Here is a 22,026-nt window from a genome sequence, read left to right as displayed (position 1 = left end):
ATTAACTAATTATAAATTTTTTAACTAATTTTAAATTTTAAATTATCGTGAGTTAAATTTTTGATACTCAAAAAAATTTAAAATTAGTTAATTTATCTTATTAAATTACTTAAAGATACATATACTTAAAATTAGTTATTCAATCAACTAATTTAATAAGATATATATCTTTAAAAATTAGTTGAATTTATTTAAAAATATATGTATCTTTTTAAAAAGAATTTATTTATTTATATTTTTTATTTTATTTTATTATAATAAAAAATTAATTAAAAAAAAACTTCCCAAAAGCCAACTTCACTGTTCCCCGAAAGTTGGTTTTTGGGGAATATTTTGATTGTCAAGTTTTTGTTTATTTAAAATTAGTTATTTTATTTTATTAAATTACTTAAAAATACATATACTTAAAATTAGTTATTCAATCAACTAATTTAATAAGATATATATCTTTAAAAATTAATTAAATTTATTTAAAGATATATGTATCTTTTTAAAAATAATTTATTAAATAAATTTAACTAATTTATTTTTAAAAAAAATAACTAATTTAATTTATTTAAAGATGGATGTATCTTTTTAAAAGAATTAACTAATTTATTTATTAAATAAATTTAACTAATAAGATATATGTATTTTTAAAAAGAATTTATTTATTTATATTTTTTATTTTATTTATTATAATAAAAAAATAATTAAAATAAAAAAAAACTTCCGCGAAAGCTAACTTTTGGGGAACCAGCGTGCCCCAACCTCCAGCTTTTGGGGAACCCAGCGTTCCCCAAAACCTGGGGGTGGGGAACTCCCCCGAAAGCGAGCTTTCGGAGAACCCAACGTTCCCCGACCCCCAGCTTTCAGAGAACCCAGCGTTCTCGACCTTAACTTTTGGGAAAGTTTTTTTTTTTTATTTTAATTAAAATTTTATTATAATAAAATAAAATAAAAAATACAAATAAATAAAATCTTTTTAAAAGATATATATATCTTATTAGTTGAATTTATTTAATAAATAAATTAGTTAATTCTTTTAAAAAGATACATAGATCTTTAAATAAATTAAATTAGTTATTTTTTTTTTAAAATAAATTAGTTGAATTTATTTAATAAATTATTTTTAAAAAGATACATATATCTTTAAATAAATTCAATTAATTTTTAAAGATATATAACTTATTAAAATAGTTGATTGAATAACTAATTTTAAGTATATGTATTTTTAAGTAATTTAATAAAATAAAATAACTAATTTTAATTAAAAAAAATTTGACAATCAAAATGTTTTCCGTAAGCCAGCTTTCGGGGAACCCACTGTTTCTCGAAAGTTGGCTTTTGGGAAAGTTTTTTTTTTTTCATTAATTTTTTATTATAATAAAATAAAATAAAAAATATAAATAAATAAATTCTTTTTATAAAGATACATATATCTTATTAGTTGAATTTATTTAATAAATAAATTAGTTAATTCTTTTAAAAAAATACATCCATCTTTAAATAAATTAAATTAGTTAATTTTTTTTAAAAATAAATTATTTGAATTTATTTAATAAATTATTTTTAAAAAGATACATATATCTTTAAATAAATTTAATTAATTTTTAAAGATATATATCTTATTAAATTAGTTGATTGAATAACTAATTTTAAGTATATGTATTTTTAAGTAATTTAATAAAATAAAATAACTAATTTTAAATAAATAAAAAACTTGACAATCAAAATATTTCCCGAAAGCCAGTTTTCGGGGAACCCACTGTTTCCTTAAAATTGGCTTTTGGGGAAGTTTTTTTTTTAAATTAATTTTTTATTATAATAAAATAAAATAAAAAAATAAAAAATATAAATAAATAAATTCTTTTTAAAAATATACATATATCTTATTAGTTGAATTTATTTAATAAATAAATTAGTTAATTCTTTTAAAAAGATACATATATCTTTAAATAAATTTAATTAATTTTTAAAGATATATATCTTATTAAATTAGTTGATTGAATAACTAATTTTAAGTATATGTATTTTTAAGTAATTTAATAAAATAAAATAACTAATTTTAAATAAAAAAAACTTGACAATAAAAATATTTCCCGAAAGCCAGCTTTCGGGGAACCCACTGTTTCCTGAAAGTTGGTCTTTCAGAAAGTTTTGTTTTTTTTTTAATTAATTTTTTATTATAATAAAATAAAATAAAAAATAAAAAATATAAATAAATAAATTCTTTTTAAAAAGATACATATATCTTATTAGTTGAATTTATTTAATAAATAAATTAGTTAGTTCTTTTAAAAAGATACATCTATCTTTAAATAAATTAAATTAGTTAATTCTTTTTAAAAATAAATTAGTTGAATTTATTTAATAAATTATTTTTAAAAAGATACATATATCTTTAAATAAATTTAATTAATTTTTAAAGATATATATCTTATTAAATTAGTTGATTGAATAACTAATTTTAAGTATATATATCTTTAAGTAATTTAATAAGATAAATTAACTAATTTTAAATTTTTTTGAATATCAAAAATTTAACTCCCGATAATTTAAAATTTAAAATTAGTTAAAAAATTTATAATTATTTAAAATACAAATATTTTAAAAAAATTATAAATTTATATTTTTTAATTTTATTTTATTATAATAAATTATCTCTGTGTGTGTATTTGTATATATATATACATATTTGTATGTGTGCTCATTGAGAGAGAGATGGAGAGATGGGTGTGAGAGAGAAAGAAATGGGTACAATGAGAGAGAAAGAGAGATGGAGTGATTGTGTAGAGTAAAGAGGGAAGTAAAATGATATAGTGGGGTGATAAAAGGGTAAAATAGGATTTTTGAAAAATGATAAAAAATTTTGACAGAAAGAGGTTACGAAGAGTAAAACCCTCGCTGTGAATAAAATTTCTCTTGGTTTTATTGGTTAAAAGTTGAAATATTATTATTATTAAAACCAAACCAAAAACCTTTTTTTTTTTTCTTAATTTCAAAACAAAAGCAAACCCAAATTAATAAAAAGAATGGATTTGACTAAAGAAGATTAATCATTTTAATCTAAAAGTTTAAAATAACCAAATAATGTTTACCCCTGTAGGTGGATATAAAGGATTAATTAAAAATCATTCACTAATTACCTTTATTACTAAAGTGTTATATAATTAACAATCACTTACGATGATAATTTAGTGGTGATATGAATCTAAACATGTTATCTTGTAAATTAGAGAGATTATGGGCTGAAATCATAATTTCTTTATGATTTGTACAATTAATTAATATAAAACCTAATGATCAAATATTACATGGTAAAAACTAAAATCATTTGCCACTGCATGCACCAGGATAGCCATTAACCACCAGGCCCAAACCCGAGTAGCCCAAAGCCCGGCTCTCCACCAGCGCTTTCAAGGCCCGCCGCAGTGACCCAACATCCTCCCCCCCGCCGCCGTCCAGCCACTGCACCACCACCTCGGCCTTCGTCCGGCCACCGACCGTCGCCATCTCCGCCCCGACAACCCTTGCCCCGATCATCCGCACCGCCTCGCTCAAGTCCTGGTTCAACCCCGGCCTGTCCTGGCAGCAAACCGTGGCTTTCACCACCGCCTTGCCTTCTCTACCTTTGTAGTAACTCACCGTCGCCTCGTCGCTCTCGCCGGGGAACATGAACGACCAGGTGGCTCCGCCGCCGCGCCACCACTCTCCGCCCGCCTCCACCTCCGCCATCTTCTTCAGCTCCTTCACTCGACGGACCGCTTCCTTCAGCACAGCTGCCTTCACCACCTAGAAATTCCACGTTTCGAAAACCATTTTCAATTAAAATCTAAAAAATTATTATCATATAAAAACGAAAACAGTATAAAACTGACAAATACATACTTTGGAGGAAGATGTTGGGAAGAGGAGGTGTCGGAGAGTTCTGAGATGGGTGTTGATGCGCCGGCGACGGCGGCGCTCGTCCACGGCGTGTTTCTTCAATGCTGCTTCTGATTTCTGCTTCTGTAACGTCGCAGGAGCTGCCATCGGAACAGCAACTCCATCACCCATTTTCAGGGTCTTCATGGTCTTGGATTTCAGATTCGAGATGCTGTCCCACCAGGAATCGTTCTGATATGGAAGCATTAGCTTTTTTCTTCTTGAAATTTATTCAAAGAAGAGTGATATATATATATATATATATGAGAGGGGTGAAAATATAGTTCGCATGTCATGCCTATATATATCATTAAATTATCATGACATTTTCATTAATGGAAATCAAAGGGAAGTGAATGCATTGCATGAGGCAATAAGTTGTCTTAAAAATGAAATCTTGGAATGATTATTTTTATGAATAAAATAATCATCTATTGGGCGACGACAAGATGTTTTGACCTAACTATTTTGACAATATTATGTATTTTATTTATGATTATTTTGATGTAATCTCTTACAAAGAAGGTCAAGGAATAGACCAAAAAAAAAAAAAGAACAACAATTTCACGTGCATATATAATAATTTATTAAAAGCCTTCGCTTACAAAATTATTATATCTAAATTATTTCAATAAAGAATCTTATATAAAATTCTAAAACGATATGATTTTCTCTCCTTTTTTTTTTTCTTTTAATATTGCTCGTCTTTGTTTCAAAATCTACCCACTTACAGGTTAGAGTACTATTAGAGGTATTTGCTTTATCCCTGAAGATGAAATAGAGTAAACATACGACCGTGAGCCCGCTACCCTCCTTTTGGCGTTCATGTTTCCTTGTTTGTCATAATCTTAGGAATCATCCCCCCCCCCCCCCTTTCCCATTCCCAGGCCCAGCTCTGTCAACTTTTCCCTTTCCCTTTCCAGGTCCAGCTCTGTCAACTTTTCCCGGTCTCTTGCAAAGATATCAAATTGCATCTCTTTGGGCACTTCATCAGACGTTTTCCTTTCTGTTTTCAGTCTTGAACTTGAAGAAGAGATAACACAGACAACATAAAGTATTAAAAGAGGCAGCCAAAAGCATTACATCTAAACATCTTTGGAAGCTCATTCATACACAAGAAAAGATCAGCGGATTTCAGTTGGCATAAGCCCTTCACCAATGCCTAATAACAAGCACACGAAAACCCATCAGGTAAGATCAGTGATCAATACCTCAAATTTTATATTATAAGTTCATTCACTACAAAAATTTAAGGGGGTAAGAAATGTCAAATTTATGCTTCAACTTTATGATTTTAGTATGCAAGTTTTTCGAAATGATTCACTTTGACCTTGAAGTACTAACTTTTTAGCTCAAATTCATCCCGAAATAAGCCATCTGAAATGTTCCAAGACGAATTTGAGCACATCCCCCCCCTCAAAACAAAAAAGTTCTGAGGGCTAAATTGGCCGTTTATTTCAAAATTCAATAAGTTGATTCATTCATCCACGAGCATACCGAAAGTAACAAGAACACGTGCGTTTTTCTGAGAAGACAAACCATAACAATACGTTACTGCAAGACAACTTGTGAACAAGTTCAGAACAAACCCAAATGGAGCTGCCTAAAGAATTCACATCCTACAAAATGTTAAGGGCATAATAAATAAAACGTCTTACAGATCTCAAACCAAACAAGAACCTGAATAGTGTTTTTGGAGTAAATATAGAAGTAATTATAGTTGTTCCTGACAAATATGAATATTCAAGCATAGAAAATGGAAAAATAAGTCTAGAATGAATGAAGCATAGAACCCAGCTGAAAGCGAAGGGTGCTGACAACAATAGGATTCAAATCTTCTATACCACAGTTAAAATCATACATTCATATTCATACATGATAACGCCACTTTTTAAGGGCATAAAAAGTTGTTAATAACCAAATCCTCATTGCAGTTATAACCAAAAGCTAATTTTAATTTTAGTAGTAGAACTAAAATTATCCACTAAAAGTTCTCAGGATTAAGAGTGGCTTACTCTTCTAAAGCAAATAATAAGATCAAACCAACTCACATGGCAAGGATCCGATCCACGTATAAACAGGAACTGAGGATGTCATCCACTAAATGGGGCCTTTGTGAAGGACAGTCTCAGAAAGGGGAGAGAGCTCAAATCCTCAACATTTTGAGGCATCTTTGTTTGGTGGAGATACTATCCTTGTTCATACAGTTTAACAAACGAAAGCACCTACCAGAATTAACCTAGAATTACAAAACCAAGTTTATATTTCAAAGTTCAAAACTGCTATTCCTTCGGCACGCTTTTTGCTGCATCATCAGTGCAAGACTTCCATCCAATTCCTGAAATCGGCATGCAAAGGAAGCAAGGTTCTGAACTCCAATCCTAACAATATGCCGATATCCACTCCATCCTTAAACTAGCACAAAATAACTTCGGCTTCAAAACAGGGAGACAAGCACGAATAAATGTCTCCAGATCAGTGGAAAGGAGATCCAGAAGGTGCAATCAAACCAAGACATTGCATAACTTTTATTCTTCTTGCAGTCAGTTGTTCGGATTTTCCAGCTGGAGTTGTTGCCTGAAAGCAGCATTTTGAACTGGTAAAATCAATATACAGATTATCTAGGAGAGGAAAAAAAAGCCTATGCAAACTCATTGATTCTAGGTCATTAGGTCTATTTTTTCTTGCACCTCCACTTGGTTTAGTGCTTTGCTAAGGGCACAGTGTTTGCTTTTGCTTCTTCTATAACTTTTTTCTGTAAGCAAATTGCAGTTACAGTTATTTGCAGCATCTTGCACAGAATTTGAAACATCATTATGGAAATACCAAGTTTAATCACAAAAGTCAGTGAATGGCACAGATGCAAAAGCTTCATGAAGAAATGATACAAAAAGCTAGTCATGTACTCACAGAGCTTGGGCTGTTCAGCTCAATTTTCTTCTGAACAAGATTTTGGTTTTTGCTTTCACTTTGTACTCCCCTTTGCCGGTTGCTTTTCTTGTCATTGGTTATTGCTGAAGTTGAATTGCCATTCTTCATCTTTGGTTGTGAGCCACCGGCAATTGTCCTTGGAGAGATACTTGTCTTAGGCAAAGACAACACACAATTAGAATAACAGAAACATACAAATAAGAGTTCAAGTGTAATCATTAATTCTGCATCATTAGGGTCCTATTTTTCTGCACTTCCAATTGGTTTAGTGCTTTGTTTTTGCTTCTTTACAACCTTTTCTGCAAGTAAATTTTTATTCACAGTTATTTGCGGTGTAGTACGAGGAATTTAAAACTCACATTACAAAACACCAAATTTAATCATAAACATTGATGTCTAGCAGAGAAGGAAAATTTTGTGAATACATGATATGAAAAGCTAGCTATGTATGAAAAGCTAGCTGTGAATACATGGCTCAATTTTCTTGTGCACTAAGTCTTCATTTTGCTTTTGACTTTGTCCTCCCCTTAGCCTTTTGCTTTTCATGTCCTTGGTCATTGCTAAAGTTGAATCATCATCCAGTCACCAGTGGTTCTCCTTCTTGGAGAGATCCTTGCCTTGTGTAAAAGTTCAATGCACAATTATCATAATGATATGTTCAGATCTAGGGCATGCACCTATTATCGATTTTGGTTAGGCTGAAAACATGAGAAAAACATTTCTTTTTTTGGGAAGAGAACTGTAAATTTTTTCAAAAATCAATATGAACCTGAAAAACAGAGATTTTCAATTTTCTATTTTCTGTTTTTTTCCTCAGAAAATAAGTACTATTTTTCATAACTTAACAGCCACTAATGCATAAGAAAATGTATATACATTAGTTCTTTCATTTTCTTGTCCTTTTCCTTTCTGTTGAAAATTATTATTTCCAAATGCAGGGTGAAGGAACGCTTTAATTTCATAGGCTAAGGACCGTGATAGAAATTAGCACAAGGAAGAAGTCTACTCACAAATTTTGGACTATGCAGGTCAACATTGTTTTGCTTTTCACCTGTCGTTTGTTTTGTACTTTTTGCTTTCCTGGTTTTTCCTGAAAGTGAATTGCTATTATTCACCTTTGCATCTGAGGTATTGGCAGCAGCCAGGATTCTTTGAGAAATCCTTGTTTGAGAATGAGAGGTTCGAGACTACAACATGCATTATAACAATGAGCAAGGGATGTCCAAACATCTGGAGTCCATAAAAATTTGCAGAAAAGGTAGGGCAACAAACAACTGACAGTAGTTCCACTCTCAATCAAATTCTTCTTGGGACTACGTTCTCCTGTTTCAACATCTTCTGAAGCAATGTACACAGAATTTCTAGCATCACGATCAGCCCTAAGCATTCCAGTTTCCACAACCTTTACATCTGGGTGATTTCCCAAGGCACCAGTACTCTGAAAATGAGTTTACATGCCACCTTCAATATGCGAAGAGTGTACACAAACTAAATTTTTTTTGGGTATTCTGTTACCTGTACTGTTTTGGTTATATTTTGCTTTGCTTTTTTACCTCGAGGAGAACCAACTCTAACTTTTCCTGCCAAGAAAATATTAAAGATACTCTTAAAGCAAAATGAAAAATTTCACGCATCAGTTTTTATTATAATCCTGAAGAACAAGAACAAACATAACAGAAGACTAAAAGACAATAAAATCAGACATTTAATTTTAGAACTTAATCAACAATTCCAACATATGAACAGAGTAGAAATCATGTGCCCCCCAGAATGGGCAGATTTGCAAGTATCCTGTTATTATGTCCAAGGCCGAACATCAATCAAAGATGAGTTGCAAAATCATAAAAAGAAGCTATAACTTAAATGCTTGTGGCAGCCTATCCTAAGGTTGTTCTCCAAAACCCTATCTTGTTAGAAGCTCAAAATACCATCACAAAACATTTGTGCCTATCGTTTCCAGTACCTCACCACCAAAAGAAATAAAACATATCTTCTGAGGAGCTTAGGCAGTCTGAAGTCTGGCTGTTAAGCAAGCAAAGAAATTCAAAAATATAGATGAGATGATCTGACCACACAACCAAAAGAAATGCAAAAAAACAGGTCCATAACCTTTTCGTTTAATTGCATGTCCACAAACAAGGCTCCTATTCTAAAGATTTTAATTTTATTCAACTTCACGAATAAATAATCAGGCCCATAGCTTGCAGGGAAAAAAGGTCCATACGCTGTTTAAACCTTTTGGCATCATCTCATTAAATATTTCTTTGATTGTTTTCAATCTTATATCATGTTATTATAACTTTACTTCAATCCTATAAATAAAAGGTCTGCAACTTCTTCTGTGCATGAATAATGTGTACAACTACCTCCCACTCCTTAAATTCAAGTTACAATGGACTGTTATTAGCTTAGTTCAACCAAGCCTGCAGTCTGCCTTAAGGAGATCACAGGTTTGAAAAGTGTTCTCCATGGTGGAAAAGTTTAAAAATTCTAAGAGTATTATGGTGATATTACCTACATGCTATTCAGCAGCACCAATCCTTCTTCATATGAAGGAATAGGGTAGCTTCTTAATGATTGGGGAAGGTAAAAAAGAAGACTCGAGTTGCTCATTTCTAATATGAGCTAATAGCCAATACAGGCATGACCAAATGAGTAAAAAGCTGACCTTCAAATTGGGATTCTTTCCTCTTTCCTCTGTGAGATTTTGAACGCACAATATCCTGAAGCCATATCAAAGTATTGAAGCCATTACCAGTTACAGTTAATAGCACCAAACTCATTGACCAAATAGAGGCAAAAAGAGAATAAGAGATCACCTGCCCTAGTGTTTTTTTAAGTATTTCAATCTGTTCGCCATTGTGTTTTTGGAGTATCTGATTACATACTATAGGATAAGTTATGAAGGACAAAAAATGGAAGAGTGAAGAAAGTCCATTGGTTATTTCTACGAAGAAGAGAGATTTTACCTTCTCAAACTCTAACTGATATGTCCTTGAATCCACATACATGCTGCAGGAATGAAGAGTTGGTCAAGGTAATAAAGAAAATGAACAATTAAGGACTGTTTGAAATCCTTCCATTTTCAAATTTTTGAAACAAAAATAAAAAATGCTATTTGGTTGGATATTTTTGTTTCTGAAAATACTTGCAGTGAAAATGAAGACACCAATTTGCTGTGCTCATATGTTCTAAAAACCATGGTTTGCTCCACTACTTCTGGTCATAAATTTGAGTCTTGATTAGCCCCATCTTGACGAGAAAACTAGAATCCATGTAGTTGACCCCACCAAGAGGGAGCAACTTGTTCATAAATTTGAGTCTTGATTAGCCCCATCTTGATGAGAAAACTAGAATCCACGCAGTTGACCCCACCAAGAGGGATTGAGACTGGATATTATTTTTATTATTTTGTTTCTTTCTCTGTTCTCTCTCTTTTTTCTTCACAATTCTAGAATTCTTTGATTATGTTTGAAGATATTTTATTCTCTTTTTTTCTGCTGTTGCTTCTCTTTCTCCATCTTTTGCATTGTACTTAATTATTGTTAAAAATTATAACTAATAATGTATTTTATATCCAATTTTAAAATTATTTTATTATATTTAAAATTAGTTTTGAGAAAAATATCAAGTAAATGTTACACATGACAAAACATGGAATACAATGACACTATAGAATAAATTACAATGGATAGATATGATTGAAGAACTCAAATTCAGCCAATCCCACTTAGATTAAGGCTAGTGATTATTATCATTGTTGTTAAATGTTATATGTATTTAATTAAAAATTTTCACTATAAAATTTTCTATTTTAGTTATAACTAATTATTTTGTTCTTTTGAAATTATAACTAATAGGATAAATTTCATACAACACCTCTGATGGCAATTGCAACCGAAATCGTGGGGAACCGAACCGAAACCGAACCGCTCAATGCGGTTAAAAACCGTTTGACTGGGTAATAGTTTGGTTTGGAGAAAAACCAATTTCAATGGGTATGGTTTGGTTATGGTTTTCACTAAATCCAAACCAAAACCGAACCGAGTATACATATATATAATATATATTTATTTATTTAAAACCGAATGTGTAGGTTTGGAGATGTGATTTTTTATCCAAGAAGTTTGAAGTTAATTTGTAACTTTATGCAAGAAGAAGATAACTTCATTAAAGTTTGTCTTTGTTTGTTGTGGAGTTATCAAATTTTTTTAAGAATGCTATTTGCAAGAGTTTGTCTTTGCTTGTTGGTATGGATCAAACTAAAAAAACCATGGTTAAAACCGAAACCGAATGGTTTGGTTATGGTTTTTAATTTTTAAAACCAATGGATAATGGTTTGGTTTTGGTTTTAGTAGTTTAAGTTTGATTTGGTTATGGTTTTTAATTTTTAAAACCAATGGATAATGGTTTGGTTTTGATTTTAGTAGTTTAAGTTTGGTTTGGTTATGGTTTTGACAAAAACTGAAACCAAACCGAACCATTGCCAACCCAACCCTTAAGGCTAACAAAAAAGGCACTACCTGTGTTTTCATAAATGTCACCTACCTCCCTTGACCATATTTACCGTTCAACATTTTCCCTCTTACCGTTGAGCGACAACTATTAATCTTTTAGAAATCCCCAAAATACCACTCCTCTCTCTCTCCAATATAATTAAATAAAAAATAGAAGGACACAACTACAAGAGGCAGGCCCGTCGTTCTTGGAGTTGAGAGAGAAGCAAACCTATCACTAGAGTAGACTTTGCAACCAATGAGTACCAATGGGTCTTCACCTTTGCAATCCCCCCCCCCGGCTCTCTCTCTCTCTTTCTCTCTCAATTTGTAGAGAACCCTGCAAATCGAAGAACAATCAAACACAAGGGTCCGATTTCTCAACAATGGGATTTGATTTTCTGAGAAATAAAACCCCCCCTATGTTCTATTTCTTAGCAAACCGAACACTAGGTTCGATTTTGCAGATGTTGCTCTCATCAACGACATCATGATGGGAAGAAATTACATCGCCTATGGCCCAGCGACAATGTGAGAGAGAGTGGAGAAAGAGATTGGAGGAGGGGAGGGGAGGGATAGGAGAGAGAAAGATAGGGCAGAGAAAAGAGAGAAAGGAAGAAAATATCTTAAATACTAGGGCAAAATAGTCATTTCATATTGTCTATTAATAGCAAGGGAGGTGTATGCCATTTCCAAAAATACAGGAGTGCTTGGTGCCTTTTAAACAACCCTCAGGGGTGCCTTGTGAAATTTTCCCTAACTAATAATATACTTCATACCCAAATTTCAAAGTTATTTTATTATATTGGAAATTAATTTTGATAATTCTATGAAGATAATTATGACATATATTTAATCACCAATAAACAATAACAAGAAGACAACAAGCCTTACTCCCGCTAGGTGGAGAAATAAGTTTAATCACCATATATTCAATTTTTGTGTTCAAAATTTTGAAAACAGATGGTGGTATTAAATGGCATGTTCAGTTTTTGTTTTATGTTACACAAAAACCTGAAAATAAAAACTAAAAACAAAAATATGAAAATTGAAAGCATTCTCAACCCTAAATTACAGTCAGGCAGAGACAAAAAGCATGCAGAGAAAGAACAACACTGACTATTTATAGCTTCCATATAGTCGAACAAGGACATCACCAGCTGATCTGTCTCTGGGCTTAATCTTTTGACTCACAGTATTATCATCAGCAACCTATCAAACAAATATAATAGGACAACAATTAGAAAGGGGGAAAAAAAAAAACCTCACAACATAAAATAAGGATAGAGTGTCAACTGCCAAATCAAGAAAACCATAAAAATGTAGCCATAGTTGCATCTTTTCTTATACCTGTGCAGGCCACCATGAGGAGCCATGGATCCTAACCCATATTAGATCCCCCAAGACAACCTCCTCACTTAATTGGTTAACTGCAGCTTCTCTCCCATCTCCTTTGTCAGCACTACTTCCGTTACTAGAAAGGTGTGTACTTTTCATAGCTCACCTTTCCACTTCAAATGATCTAATCTGGCAAGGAGGTACATATAATTAGACCAATCATGCATGCATTAGTCCAGCCCTCTTAATAAACCATAAATTTGTATTTTATGTTCACATGTGCTAATGTTATTTATAAAAAAAAATGAAGAATAAAATGAGTTGTTTTAGTCCATAGTTGAGTGAATATTGACAATCGGCACTGGTAAGTTTTGGAGAAAGAAAAAACTGAGCATGAAGGCAAAGCATAAAAAAATTAAACTTAAGCAATGCGCATTTTCTCTCTCACAGTTCACGTGTAAACTCACATTTACAAACCGATGAATTGCTGCTATCTACCACAAAACTATTGAATCCTGGTGTGACAAAGAAAATGAATCCAGTAGGTAGGAGAGAAGGTTTTATGGTCTTTATTGTTTTAGCATCAAAGAGATGTGACATCATAAGGTTGGACTATTGGACAGATGATTATAAGTGAATTATGAGTAACTAAGTACAACCAATCTGCAAAACAACAGGTAGTGATGCAAGCATGAACTCATTCTATGAATTACATAATTTACAATCACAAAAACTGAAGATGCAGCACATTAACTGTAAAGGTGGCAGCAAGAAATCATAAACTTGGCACAATCACTTCCAATAAAGTCCAAATGCCTTTCCAATTCTCCTTAGATGTTTATATGCACAACTCTACCATGAATTCAATTAAAATACAAGGGACGCTCCTCAATACATGGGCCCTGCTTCCTTCCCAAATGACACTTAAGATGATTAACTTTGACACTTCAGTAAATATAAAACTCTCACATATTTGCTTATCAAAAAGATTCTCTCTCCTCTGCATAAAAAGATCCACCATGTTCATCAATCATATCAGCAACTACACCATCATAGAAACTAAATGGGATAAACAAGTAACAAAACTGATGCTTATAGAGGAAAAATAAAAGTTGAGGCAACTGCCCTCACTGAACCTTTTAACTGATCTGCTCTTGGAAGTTAGGTTTAGTTTCCAATAAAAAAGTGACTATTATTCAAATAATTTCTGGAGTAGTGATAAATTAAATGTGAATACAGTGTTCCATCTACAATGAATGACAGTGAGCATCTACAATGAATGACAGTGAGCCCCAAACACATGCAGCAAGAAAAGGAGATATACTTCAGAGTATAGGCAGAGAGACAAGGTCAACCACTAGGGGTGTTCAAAAAAACCAGCAAACCATGGAAACCGACCGAACCAAACTGCACCGCACCGCGCGGTTTTTTGAGGGGGGCGCTCTGGCACGGTTTGAGAAATCCTCAAACTGCAAACCGCACGGTTTGAGGATTTCTCGGTTCGGTTCAAAACCAAACCGCCTAAGTATAATGTAATAATAAAAAAATTATGAAATAATTTATTTTTGTTCATGATGTTTATATACATGAACCAAAACAGATTGTATAACCAATCTGTTTATACATAAACAGATTGGTTACATCATGAACCAAAATAGACATATTATATACAACCAGATTGTATACAAACAGTGTCTACTTTGTATATAACCAAAATAGACAGATTGGTTACATCATAAACAATCTGTTTTGGCATTAATGTATATACAGATTGTTTATATACAATCTGTTTATGTATAAATAGATTGTATAAATAAAAGATTGGTTATATACAATCTTTTATTTATTTTGGTTTATAGGCCAAATGGTTGATGAAACAATTTATGAAACCGTGAAAACTGCATCATGAAAATGGGTGAATTAATATTTTGGATGTTTTGAGCAAACCGTGGCGGTTTCCACGCACCAAACCAGACCATGCGGTCTGGTTTGACAGAAAAACCGCACAAGTGATTTGGTGTACTAAAAATGTTAAAAACCAACCAAACCGGACCATGCACGCCCCTATCAACCAGGAAAACTTGGAAACTTTTTGTATTTCCACACACCCAGGTATAGTTCTTCATACAAATGCCCAAAAAACTTCAGTTCCTTGAAATTGCTGGAGCAAGGCCTGGCAGCAGCACTAACCATTTTGCCAGCTGACTCCCACGCAAGTAAATACCATAGTGCAGGCCAAATTTTCACTAATAATAATTGGAGTATCATATGCGTAATAGAAAATCAAAAGAAGTTAACTGCAAGTAAATATAACGATCGAGCACAAGAGTGAACTAATACACAATGCCTTTCCTAAAGCCTACAATGCTGCTCACTAAATGAGCTCAGTACTCCAAAATCAGACAATGCTTTCTCTAGACATCAAACTCAATTATTAAAAGTACCGCTTTCTTTTTTATATACTATCTCAAGAGGCGTACTAATAGTGGCCTTAAGCCCTCAAAAACAAGGGTTTCAGAGTTCAAGATAACATTGTCCTATCTAACACAAAAAGAAAAATCAAAAAATGTTATTTCATAAACTTCTTTTTGTTTTGGTATCAATGAGAACCTTTAGCCACTACCTTTCAGGTGTAAGCTGGATAAATTCACAAACAAGTACAATACCACACAAACCACACACACGAACTAAATAACAACATATCACGCCTTAATCCATTATGTGGAGTCAGCTACATGAATTTTAGTTCATCAAGTATTTCTATTTATAACTTTATCTTCTGTAAGACCCTTATAACTCATAGCATACCTAAGAGTCCCCACCAAATTTGTCTTGGTCTTTCTTTACCTCTTTTGCAACAGATTTGTTCCATTCAATCCACTCTCCTCATGGGAACCTCTATTAATCATCTTCTCATATGACCAAGCCACCTTAATTGGGTTCCACACATCTTACAACAAGTTGCTTCTGAATTTGTTCCCTTCAGTAGATGAGGAAAAAAGATCCAGCCTGACTGATATTTTTTCAGCACAATCCCAGAAATGCATGTTTGAACATTATTCACTTTTTTGCAAGATCCCAAAGTTATTTCTCACAACATTATTGAAAAAACTTGTATTTGGGAGTACTTTTTTAAGTCTTATAACATTATTTGATTATCTTTTTTCATGTTAAACGTGGTTATTATTTTTTTTTCCCAATTTAGCACATTGATTCATTCAAGCAAGCACTTTTTTGGACACCAAGTGCCTCAGGCAATATAATGTCATAGAGCCTCAAGGGTGCCTTTCACTTGTGACTACCTTGCATAGTGTGACTCATTAATTTGGCTCCTTTATAACTTCCATTACTTTGAACATCTCCTTTATTCTTATTATAAGTAGGCAGTAAAGTGCTCTTCTTCCACTTGTCTAAAATCCTTTTAAAATTAAAAGATCGTATTAAAAAAAATCTCATTAATAAAAAAATGACCTCTTCTCCCATGCATTTCCATGGTTCTATCAGAATATTATTTGGTCCAACTATTTTACTATTCTTCCTGTTTTTCAATGCTAGTTTTATTTCATTTGAACACACATATGTTTATAGAAAATGTATTCCTATCTTCTTCAGAGCTACTAAGATGTGCCAACATAACACTTGTTTCTCCACCTTTGTTAAATAACTTCAAAATGTACTCCTTCCATCTCTTGATTGCCCTATCATTTACAAGTACATTTTGGTTTTCCTCTTTTATGCTATCACTTGCCTCAAATCCTTTGTTTCTCTTATCTTTTAGTAACTAGTTTATACACACACACACACACATGTATATATATCTTTTCTCATCTTTTGTATCATGTCATTGGTATAAATTTTAATAAACTTTGGACTTTGCTTCCCTAACTACCTTCTTTGCTTCTTTTTGGCCAAAATATACCTCTTTAGGTTTTCTTCATTACAGCATTTATGTAAAATTTTGTAGGAAGCTTTCTTAGTTCTGATTTTCTTCTTGTACCTCGGAATTCCACCACCAAAACTCTCTTTGACTTGAGGCTTTTTTTCCCTTTGATTATCCTAAAACCACTTTTGTAATATTTCAAAGAGCAGTAGCCATTCCAATCCATATTTGGTTAGTCTCTCCTTCTACAATCTGATCTCTTTGGCCACACAACGTCTTCCTTGAAAATAAAGTGTTTTCCACTTTTTGAATCCCACCATCTAATCCTTGGGTCTCATTTTATCATTATTTCTCCTATGCCTTTTGACATGGACGTTAACAACCATGAGTCTATGTTAAGGTTAGACATTCTCCCAGTATAACTTTACAATCTTTACAACATAAGCAGTTCTCTTGTCTTAAAAGAAAGAAATCTCTTTGGTGAGTTAATAAGTAATTGTTCATATGTAATCAATCATTCAGCCTGTTTCTTAAACCTAGTGTTGGTTATGATAAACTCATACGCCATGGAAAAATCTAAAATGGCTTTACCTTCAGTATTTCTTTCTCCAAATCCATAACCATAACCTCCAGCACATCTCTATACTCATTTCCTTCTCTACCCACATGACTATTTATGTAACCTCTTATAAATATCCTCTCTCCTCTAAGTCCTTATTGTACCAATCCCTCTAAATATTCCAAAAAATTCTTCTTTACCTCTAACCAATCGTATGATGCTTACATGCCAATGTCATTCATACTCTTTTCCCCTAGAAAAACTTTAGATGCAGTAATCCTATCCTTTAACTACCCCATCCTTTTAAGGCCTTATCCATGATAATGCTCATTCTACTCCTTACCCTACCTTTCCTGACTATCAAAGTTTATATCCACATTCTGTCAAACATTTTGACTCCCAGTCACGGAATAGGCCAGTATAGTCTCTTCCCACCAGACCAACGCTTTCGAGTTACTTCCAAAACTATTTCCCAAGCTAGACTTTTTCCCAACTTATCTCGGGATCACAAGCTCCAATACTTTGATTATTAAAAGAGAGGAACCGAATAAAAACATGGGTCTTGTTGCGAAATAAATTCACAAGTCCGAAACAGCCAGAGAGAAACCTTAGGAAACATTTGGTGTTCTCAAATGTCTTGGTCAGACACAGTATTGAAGCAAACGAAGAGACAGACCGAAATAATAGTAAAAAAAAAGCACAAAAAAACGAGTTCATTCAAAATCACAATAGTACCAAAACAAAAACTCAGTGGTGCAATAGCATTTACATTTAGCATCGACTTCCTACCCAACTACTGAAACTGAGATTCATAATACTTACACGCAGAGGGAGCAGGAAGAAAAAAGAAGGACGGGTTGCTTCGGCTTGAGGAGAGCCCGCCCGCCCCCACTCTCTCTCTCCCTCTCTCCCCCCTTCTCTTTCTAGAAGCTACGGTGAGAGGGAGGCTTTGTGGGTTTGAAAGTGGAGCTGCTTTTGTTACAGCTTTTTTAGCTCTGGGCTCTCGTTGCATCGATGCCCGCAACGTTGCGATCTTTGTGTACTTGGGAATAAGAATAGCTATCGATCGTGTCCTTTTCCTTTCACCTTTTTTCTTTTTCCTTTTTTCCCTTTCGCTAAATTCCTATGATCCATTTACGAGAGCAATTTTTATACATTAAAACTGATTTTTTTATTTTTTTGTACTTTTATTTTTATTTTTTTGTCAATTTTAAAATAACATAATTTTTGATTAATTAGCATTTGCATGCTATGAAATTTAACTAAAATAAAAAATAAAAGATTCGATCGAATTTTAACCATTCAATAACTTAAAATCGTCACCATTAAATTTATTGTGTTAAATGAAAATAAAAATAAAGAATAAATATTTTAAAATCTCAATGCCACACAAAATGAAAAAGATTGATCCGAAAATTATTATCACCATTGGATCTTTGAATCCTAGTATATCGACAAACTTATTAACATAAACTGCTTGTGCAGAGTAAAGTGTGTTAATGTACGCTAGAGTAGTCAGTTTGCTCACTCACTTTCTCTTTAAGTAAAAAAATCCTAAATTTAATCTCTTCAAAGTGAAATCCCCTAACCATTCTCTCTCACTTTCTGTCATGTTTTAGATGAGAATTATTATTATTGAGTGTTCTTTTGATTAAATGTCTACATTCTATAACCTAGAATCTTTTATCTCAAATAAATACATTATGTATGCGCATATGGAATGAGTTTTCTTGCACTTCAATGGAATTTACACTACTCTGTAATCTTGGTACACCATCAATTTGAAGCTTGTTCCTGCAAATTCTGGAATTTTAATGTAAAGTTGAAATTCTAGGTTTTTTCTCATTTAGACGGGGTTGGGTTAGTTGTTCATCAGATAAAGTAGCTGCATGTTCTTCAATGGTTCAGGATTTTAGATGATTCACCTAAAACTTCTATTTATTGAATGGCGTGTCCATGAGAATCTATATGATATCAAACCTGCAACGAATTTGCGTGCTTTTCTACATACATACATGTGTCATTGGATTTGTATATATCTACTGCTTTTGTAGTATCAGGGCCGGACCTATAGTGAGGCCCAAGAGGCAGTTGTCTCAGGCCCATAAATTTTTTCCAAGCCCACCCCCAATCCCAATCAGTGCCTTCTGCAAACCCTTCTCCCTCGCCCTCGACTCTCGTTTGCTCGCTCTCTCTCTCCCTCGCACTCGCGGCTCGCCCTCTCCCTCGCACTCGCACTCGCCTCTCGCTTGCTCGCCCTCTCGCTCTCACTCGCGGCTCGCCCTCGCTCTCGCTCTTTGCCTCGCTCGCTCGCCTCTCGCTCGCGGCTCGCCCTCGCCTCTCGGTCGGTAGCTGGGGAGGTCGCATCTGTGGCTACTGGATCGCTCGCCTCTCTGCATTGCCATTGGGACACTTTGGTTCAATTTTTTGAGGTTTGGTTCAATCTTTGGTGTTGTGTTCTGTTCGGGTTCAAATTCAATACCAGTGACAAAAAAATCTTTTGGTTCAATCTTTGGTGTTGTGTTCTTGTTCTTGGCAGGCAGGCAGTGGCCACTGGCCAGTGGGCATCCCTTCATACTCTGGAGACCAAGAGACTAGAGGTAAGTTAATTTATTTGATTATGTTCTATTTAATGTGTATTTCTATTTTATTTTGGCTAATTTAACACCTATAACGAGTTTAGGAATTATGACTTTAGGATTTTTGCTAATTGTTATTTGACTACTTCATTTAGTTAGGAATTACTGTGGCTGAGATGCGATAATTGTGATTGAATATTTGAACTGTCCATGCTAAAATTGTTAAATTTTTTATTTTATTTTTTGATATGATATGAATATTTATTTATTTTTTGATGTTTTATTATAAATAAAATAAAATTTATATGTAGGGGTCCATTTTTACATTTCGATTCAAGGCTCCAAAATCTCAGACACACGGCCCTGTTTGTAGCTATTACAGTAATTTTGTTTTTTGTTTTTTTTTTTTCTAATTGGGGAATATTAGAAAGGATTGGGAAACAGAAGCTTGAGCAATTACGGTGATGGTGGAATGGTGGTGGTCTTTGTTGGGGGCAACCGTCCCGGCTGTTATTGCAGGGCAGGCTCTGAGAATGAAGAAAAGGCGAGTGGAGGAGCAGAGACTGAAGAGTGCAAGGGGGCGGGAGAAGGCCTCAGATGATATCTTTGTTTGTGAACGGGTTTGCACTTCAAAGAGGATGCTCAAGAAGGTTGGTGCATTTTCTAAAGAACCAACTCCCGATACCTGTGTTACTGCATGTGGTGTTTCTGAGCTTGATGCTTGTGCTGATGCATGTGCTCGAACCGTTTGTGTTAATCAACACCAAGTGCCCAATTGGAATGATATTTGTCTTAGAAGGTGCCAGAATGAGTGCCTTCGGCTCTCAAATTCTTCAGCCATGTCTTGATAGATATAAAGTTACATTTTATGGCACCTTTACTATAATTCAGTGCCATGGGTATGTCTGTGAGAGTGGTTGAGTGACTTACACATTGTCTTTCATTATTCTGTATTTGCAATTAGAGAGCTCAGAGCTGTGGGTTCCAAGCTTTTTACTTGAATGAATCTCTCTCTGGTTTGGGGAAGAATATCATCATGTCTTTTCCTGAGGTTTTAGGCAACTTCTGACAATGAAGTATCTAAACAAATTTCATTCACTCAAAGATTTTGAGGAGAGCCTTTTTTTTGGTAACAACTTTATTGTAAACAGTACTGTGGTTGTTCATGATAAAGCCATGAGAGTGGTTGAACGAATAGCAAATTGTGTTTCAATATTTTCTCTTCACATTAGGAGGGGCAGGTTCGTAGCTTTCCTACTTTGGATGGATCTTCTTTTTTCTTTGGCTTTGGGAAGAATGCGACTGCATCATTCATCAACATGAATTTTGTTCCATATTGAAATCTGGTACAAAACCTTTGTGGGATTGAAATTGAACCACCACACATTTTGCAGGTGGGAAACCAAAATGTGTTTCTCTTCAAATTTGATTTTGATGGTGGTGTGTTGCAAGCAAGAATGTTCCATTCAGTTGGTGATAATCTCATCATTCTGATCTGTATCTTTTATGTGTATGAATATGTAGCTATAAGTACGTAGTTTTTGTTGAAGTTGATGAGGATAGGAGCTTGTCTTAATGGTTATCACCATTTTCTCTCTAGAATTGATCTGTTTTTTTTATTTTTGTCTGGTTACAAAGATGAGATTGTCTTAAGTATGTAGCGTAACCTCTTTTGTGGCACATTGGTGCAGCCCAAATATTTTAAAAAACCGAAGAAAAAAGAAGACCAAGTCCAAATTAGTATTAACCAAAGAAGACCAAATGAAGCCTAATTTGTGAAAGTTCTTTTTTTTTTTTTTCACTTTTGCATGCAGCCCAAATATTTTAAAAAACACTAAAAAAGGCCAAGTCTAAATTAGTATCAACCAAAGAAGGCCAAATGAAGCTCAACTTGTTGAAGTAGTTTTTTTTTTTTTTTTTTTTTCACTTTTACATTATTAAGTTAGGTTTGTCTTATGTGTATGTTTCATTAGTTAAGTATTGATTGGGTTTATTGCTAATTGTGTTGTTGTACTTAATTTCGTAGTTTTTTAAATGTGTGGTCTCTAATACATATTGTAAACTATAAATAATTCATTTGGTTGCACTTGTAAAGCATCCAATCTTGAATTAAAATACATTAGTATTCTTAGTATTTCTCTTTAAGAATTGTGTCTCTTTTCCCTTTATGAGAAAGCAAGTTAGAGCAAAATCTAGCAAGTCGCTACGTCAATTGGTATAAACACCCTCGTCTGTATTAGGCAGAGCTTTCTTGGTTACTATTTCAACACCACCAAGGTATTTCCATCACCACCCAATCACCTTACTTCCATTTCTAAGCATCTTTACAAATCACCA

General features: G+C 33.4%; 3 protein-coding genes across 7 annotated transcripts; 1 reads left to right on the top strand and 2 right to left on the bottom strand.

Moving 5' to 3' along the window:
- Positions 1-3,312: 3,312 nt before the first annotated feature.
- LOC127799681 (transcription factor bHLH106-like) lies at positions 3,313-4,113 on the bottom strand. Its single transcript, XM_052333903.1, has 2 exons — positions 3,871-4,113; positions 3,313-3,774 (listed from the first exon to the last, which is right to left on the bottom strand). Exons 1-2 carry the CDS (start codon positions 4,111-4,113, stop codon positions 3,313-3,315), a joined length of 705 nt encoding a protein of 234 aa, XP_052189863.1.
- Positions 4,114-5,958: 1,845 nt separating this feature from the next.
- Positions 5,959-18,121, bottom strand: LOC127800760 (uncharacterized). Of its 4 annotated transcripts, none has more exons than XM_052335557.1 (11): positions 17,933-18,115; positions 12,684-12,855; positions 12,454-12,545; positions 9,807-9,849; positions 9,657-9,713; positions 9,506-9,560; positions 8,353-8,417; positions 8,117-8,275; positions 7,848-8,024; positions 6,817-6,990; positions 5,959-6,483 (listed from the first exon to the last, which is right to left on the bottom strand). In XM_052335557.1, exons 2-11 carry the CDS (start codon positions 12,828-12,830, stop codon positions 6,382-6,384), a joined length of 1,071 nt encoding a protein of 356 aa, XP_052191517.1. In that variant the 5' UTR covers positions 12,831-12,855; positions 17,933-18,115; the 3' UTR covers positions 5,959-6,381. The 4 variants fall into 4 exon arrangements, with proteins under 4 accessions (XP_052191517.1, XP_052191516.1, XP_052191518.1 ...); XM_052335556.1 differs by having other exon boundaries at positions 12,684-12,860; positions 17,933-18,114; XM_052335558.1 differs by lacking the exon at positions 9,657-9,713 and having other exon boundaries at positions 12,684-12,860; positions 17,933-18,117.
- Positions 18,122-19,301: 1,180 nt separating this feature from the next.
- Positions 19,302-20,907, top strand: LOC127798946 (uncharacterized protein At5g64816-like). Of its 2 annotated transcripts, none has more exons than XM_052332604.1 (3): positions 19,302-19,542; positions 19,650-19,710; positions 20,121-20,907. In XM_052332604.1, the coding sequence occupies exon 3, from the start codon at positions 20,154-20,156 to the stop codon at positions 20,535-20,537; it is 384 nt and encodes a 127-aa protein (XP_052188564.1). In that variant the 5' UTR covers positions 19,302-19,542; positions 19,650-19,710; positions 20,121-20,153; the 3' UTR covers positions 20,538-20,907. The 2 variants fall into 2 exon arrangements, with proteins under 2 accessions (XP_052188564.1, XP_052188563.1); XM_052332603.1 differs by having other exon boundaries at positions 19,306-19,542; positions 20,117-20,906.
- The last annotated feature ends 1,119 nt before the right edge of the window (positions 20,908-22,026 follow it).

This window comes from Diospyros lotus, chromosome 4, assembly GCF_014633365.1.
Source record: "Diospyros lotus cultivar Yz01 chromosome 4, ASM1463336v1, whole genome shotgun sequence".
Lineage (NCBI taxonomy): Eukaryota > Viridiplantae > Streptophyta > Magnoliopsida > Ericales > Ebenaceae > Diospyros > Diospyros lotus.
This window is presented reverse-complemented; position numbering and strand designations above follow the sequence as displayed.

Bases quoted from the DNA above. Each gene is read 5' to 3' on its own strand.
- LOC127798946 (XM_052332604.1), top strand. From the start codon at position 20,154: ATGGTGGAATGGTGGTGGTCTTTGTTGGGGGCAACCGTCCCGGCTGTT.
- LOC127800760 (XM_052335557.1), bottom strand. From the start codon at position 12,830: ATGAAAAGTACACACCTTTCTAGTAACGGAAGTAGTGCTGACAAAGGA. The intron at 8,418-9,505 runs GTCAGCTTTTTA...TTTTCTTGGCAG, and splicing joins GAAAGAATCCCAATTTGAAG to GAAAAGTTAGAGTTGGTTCT. The intron at 6,991-7,847 runs GTGAGTAGACTT...TCTTTGCCTAAG, and splicing joins ACCTGCATAGTCCAAAATTT to ACAAGTATCTCTCCAAGGAC.
- LOC127799681 (XM_052333903.1), bottom strand. From the start codon at position 4,113: ATGCTTCCATATCAGAACGATTCCTGGTGGGACAGCATCTCGAATCTG. The intron at 3,775-3,870 runs GTATGTATTTGT...TGGAATTTCTAG, and splicing joins TCCCAACATCTTCCTCCAAA to GTGGTGAAGGCAGCTGTGCT.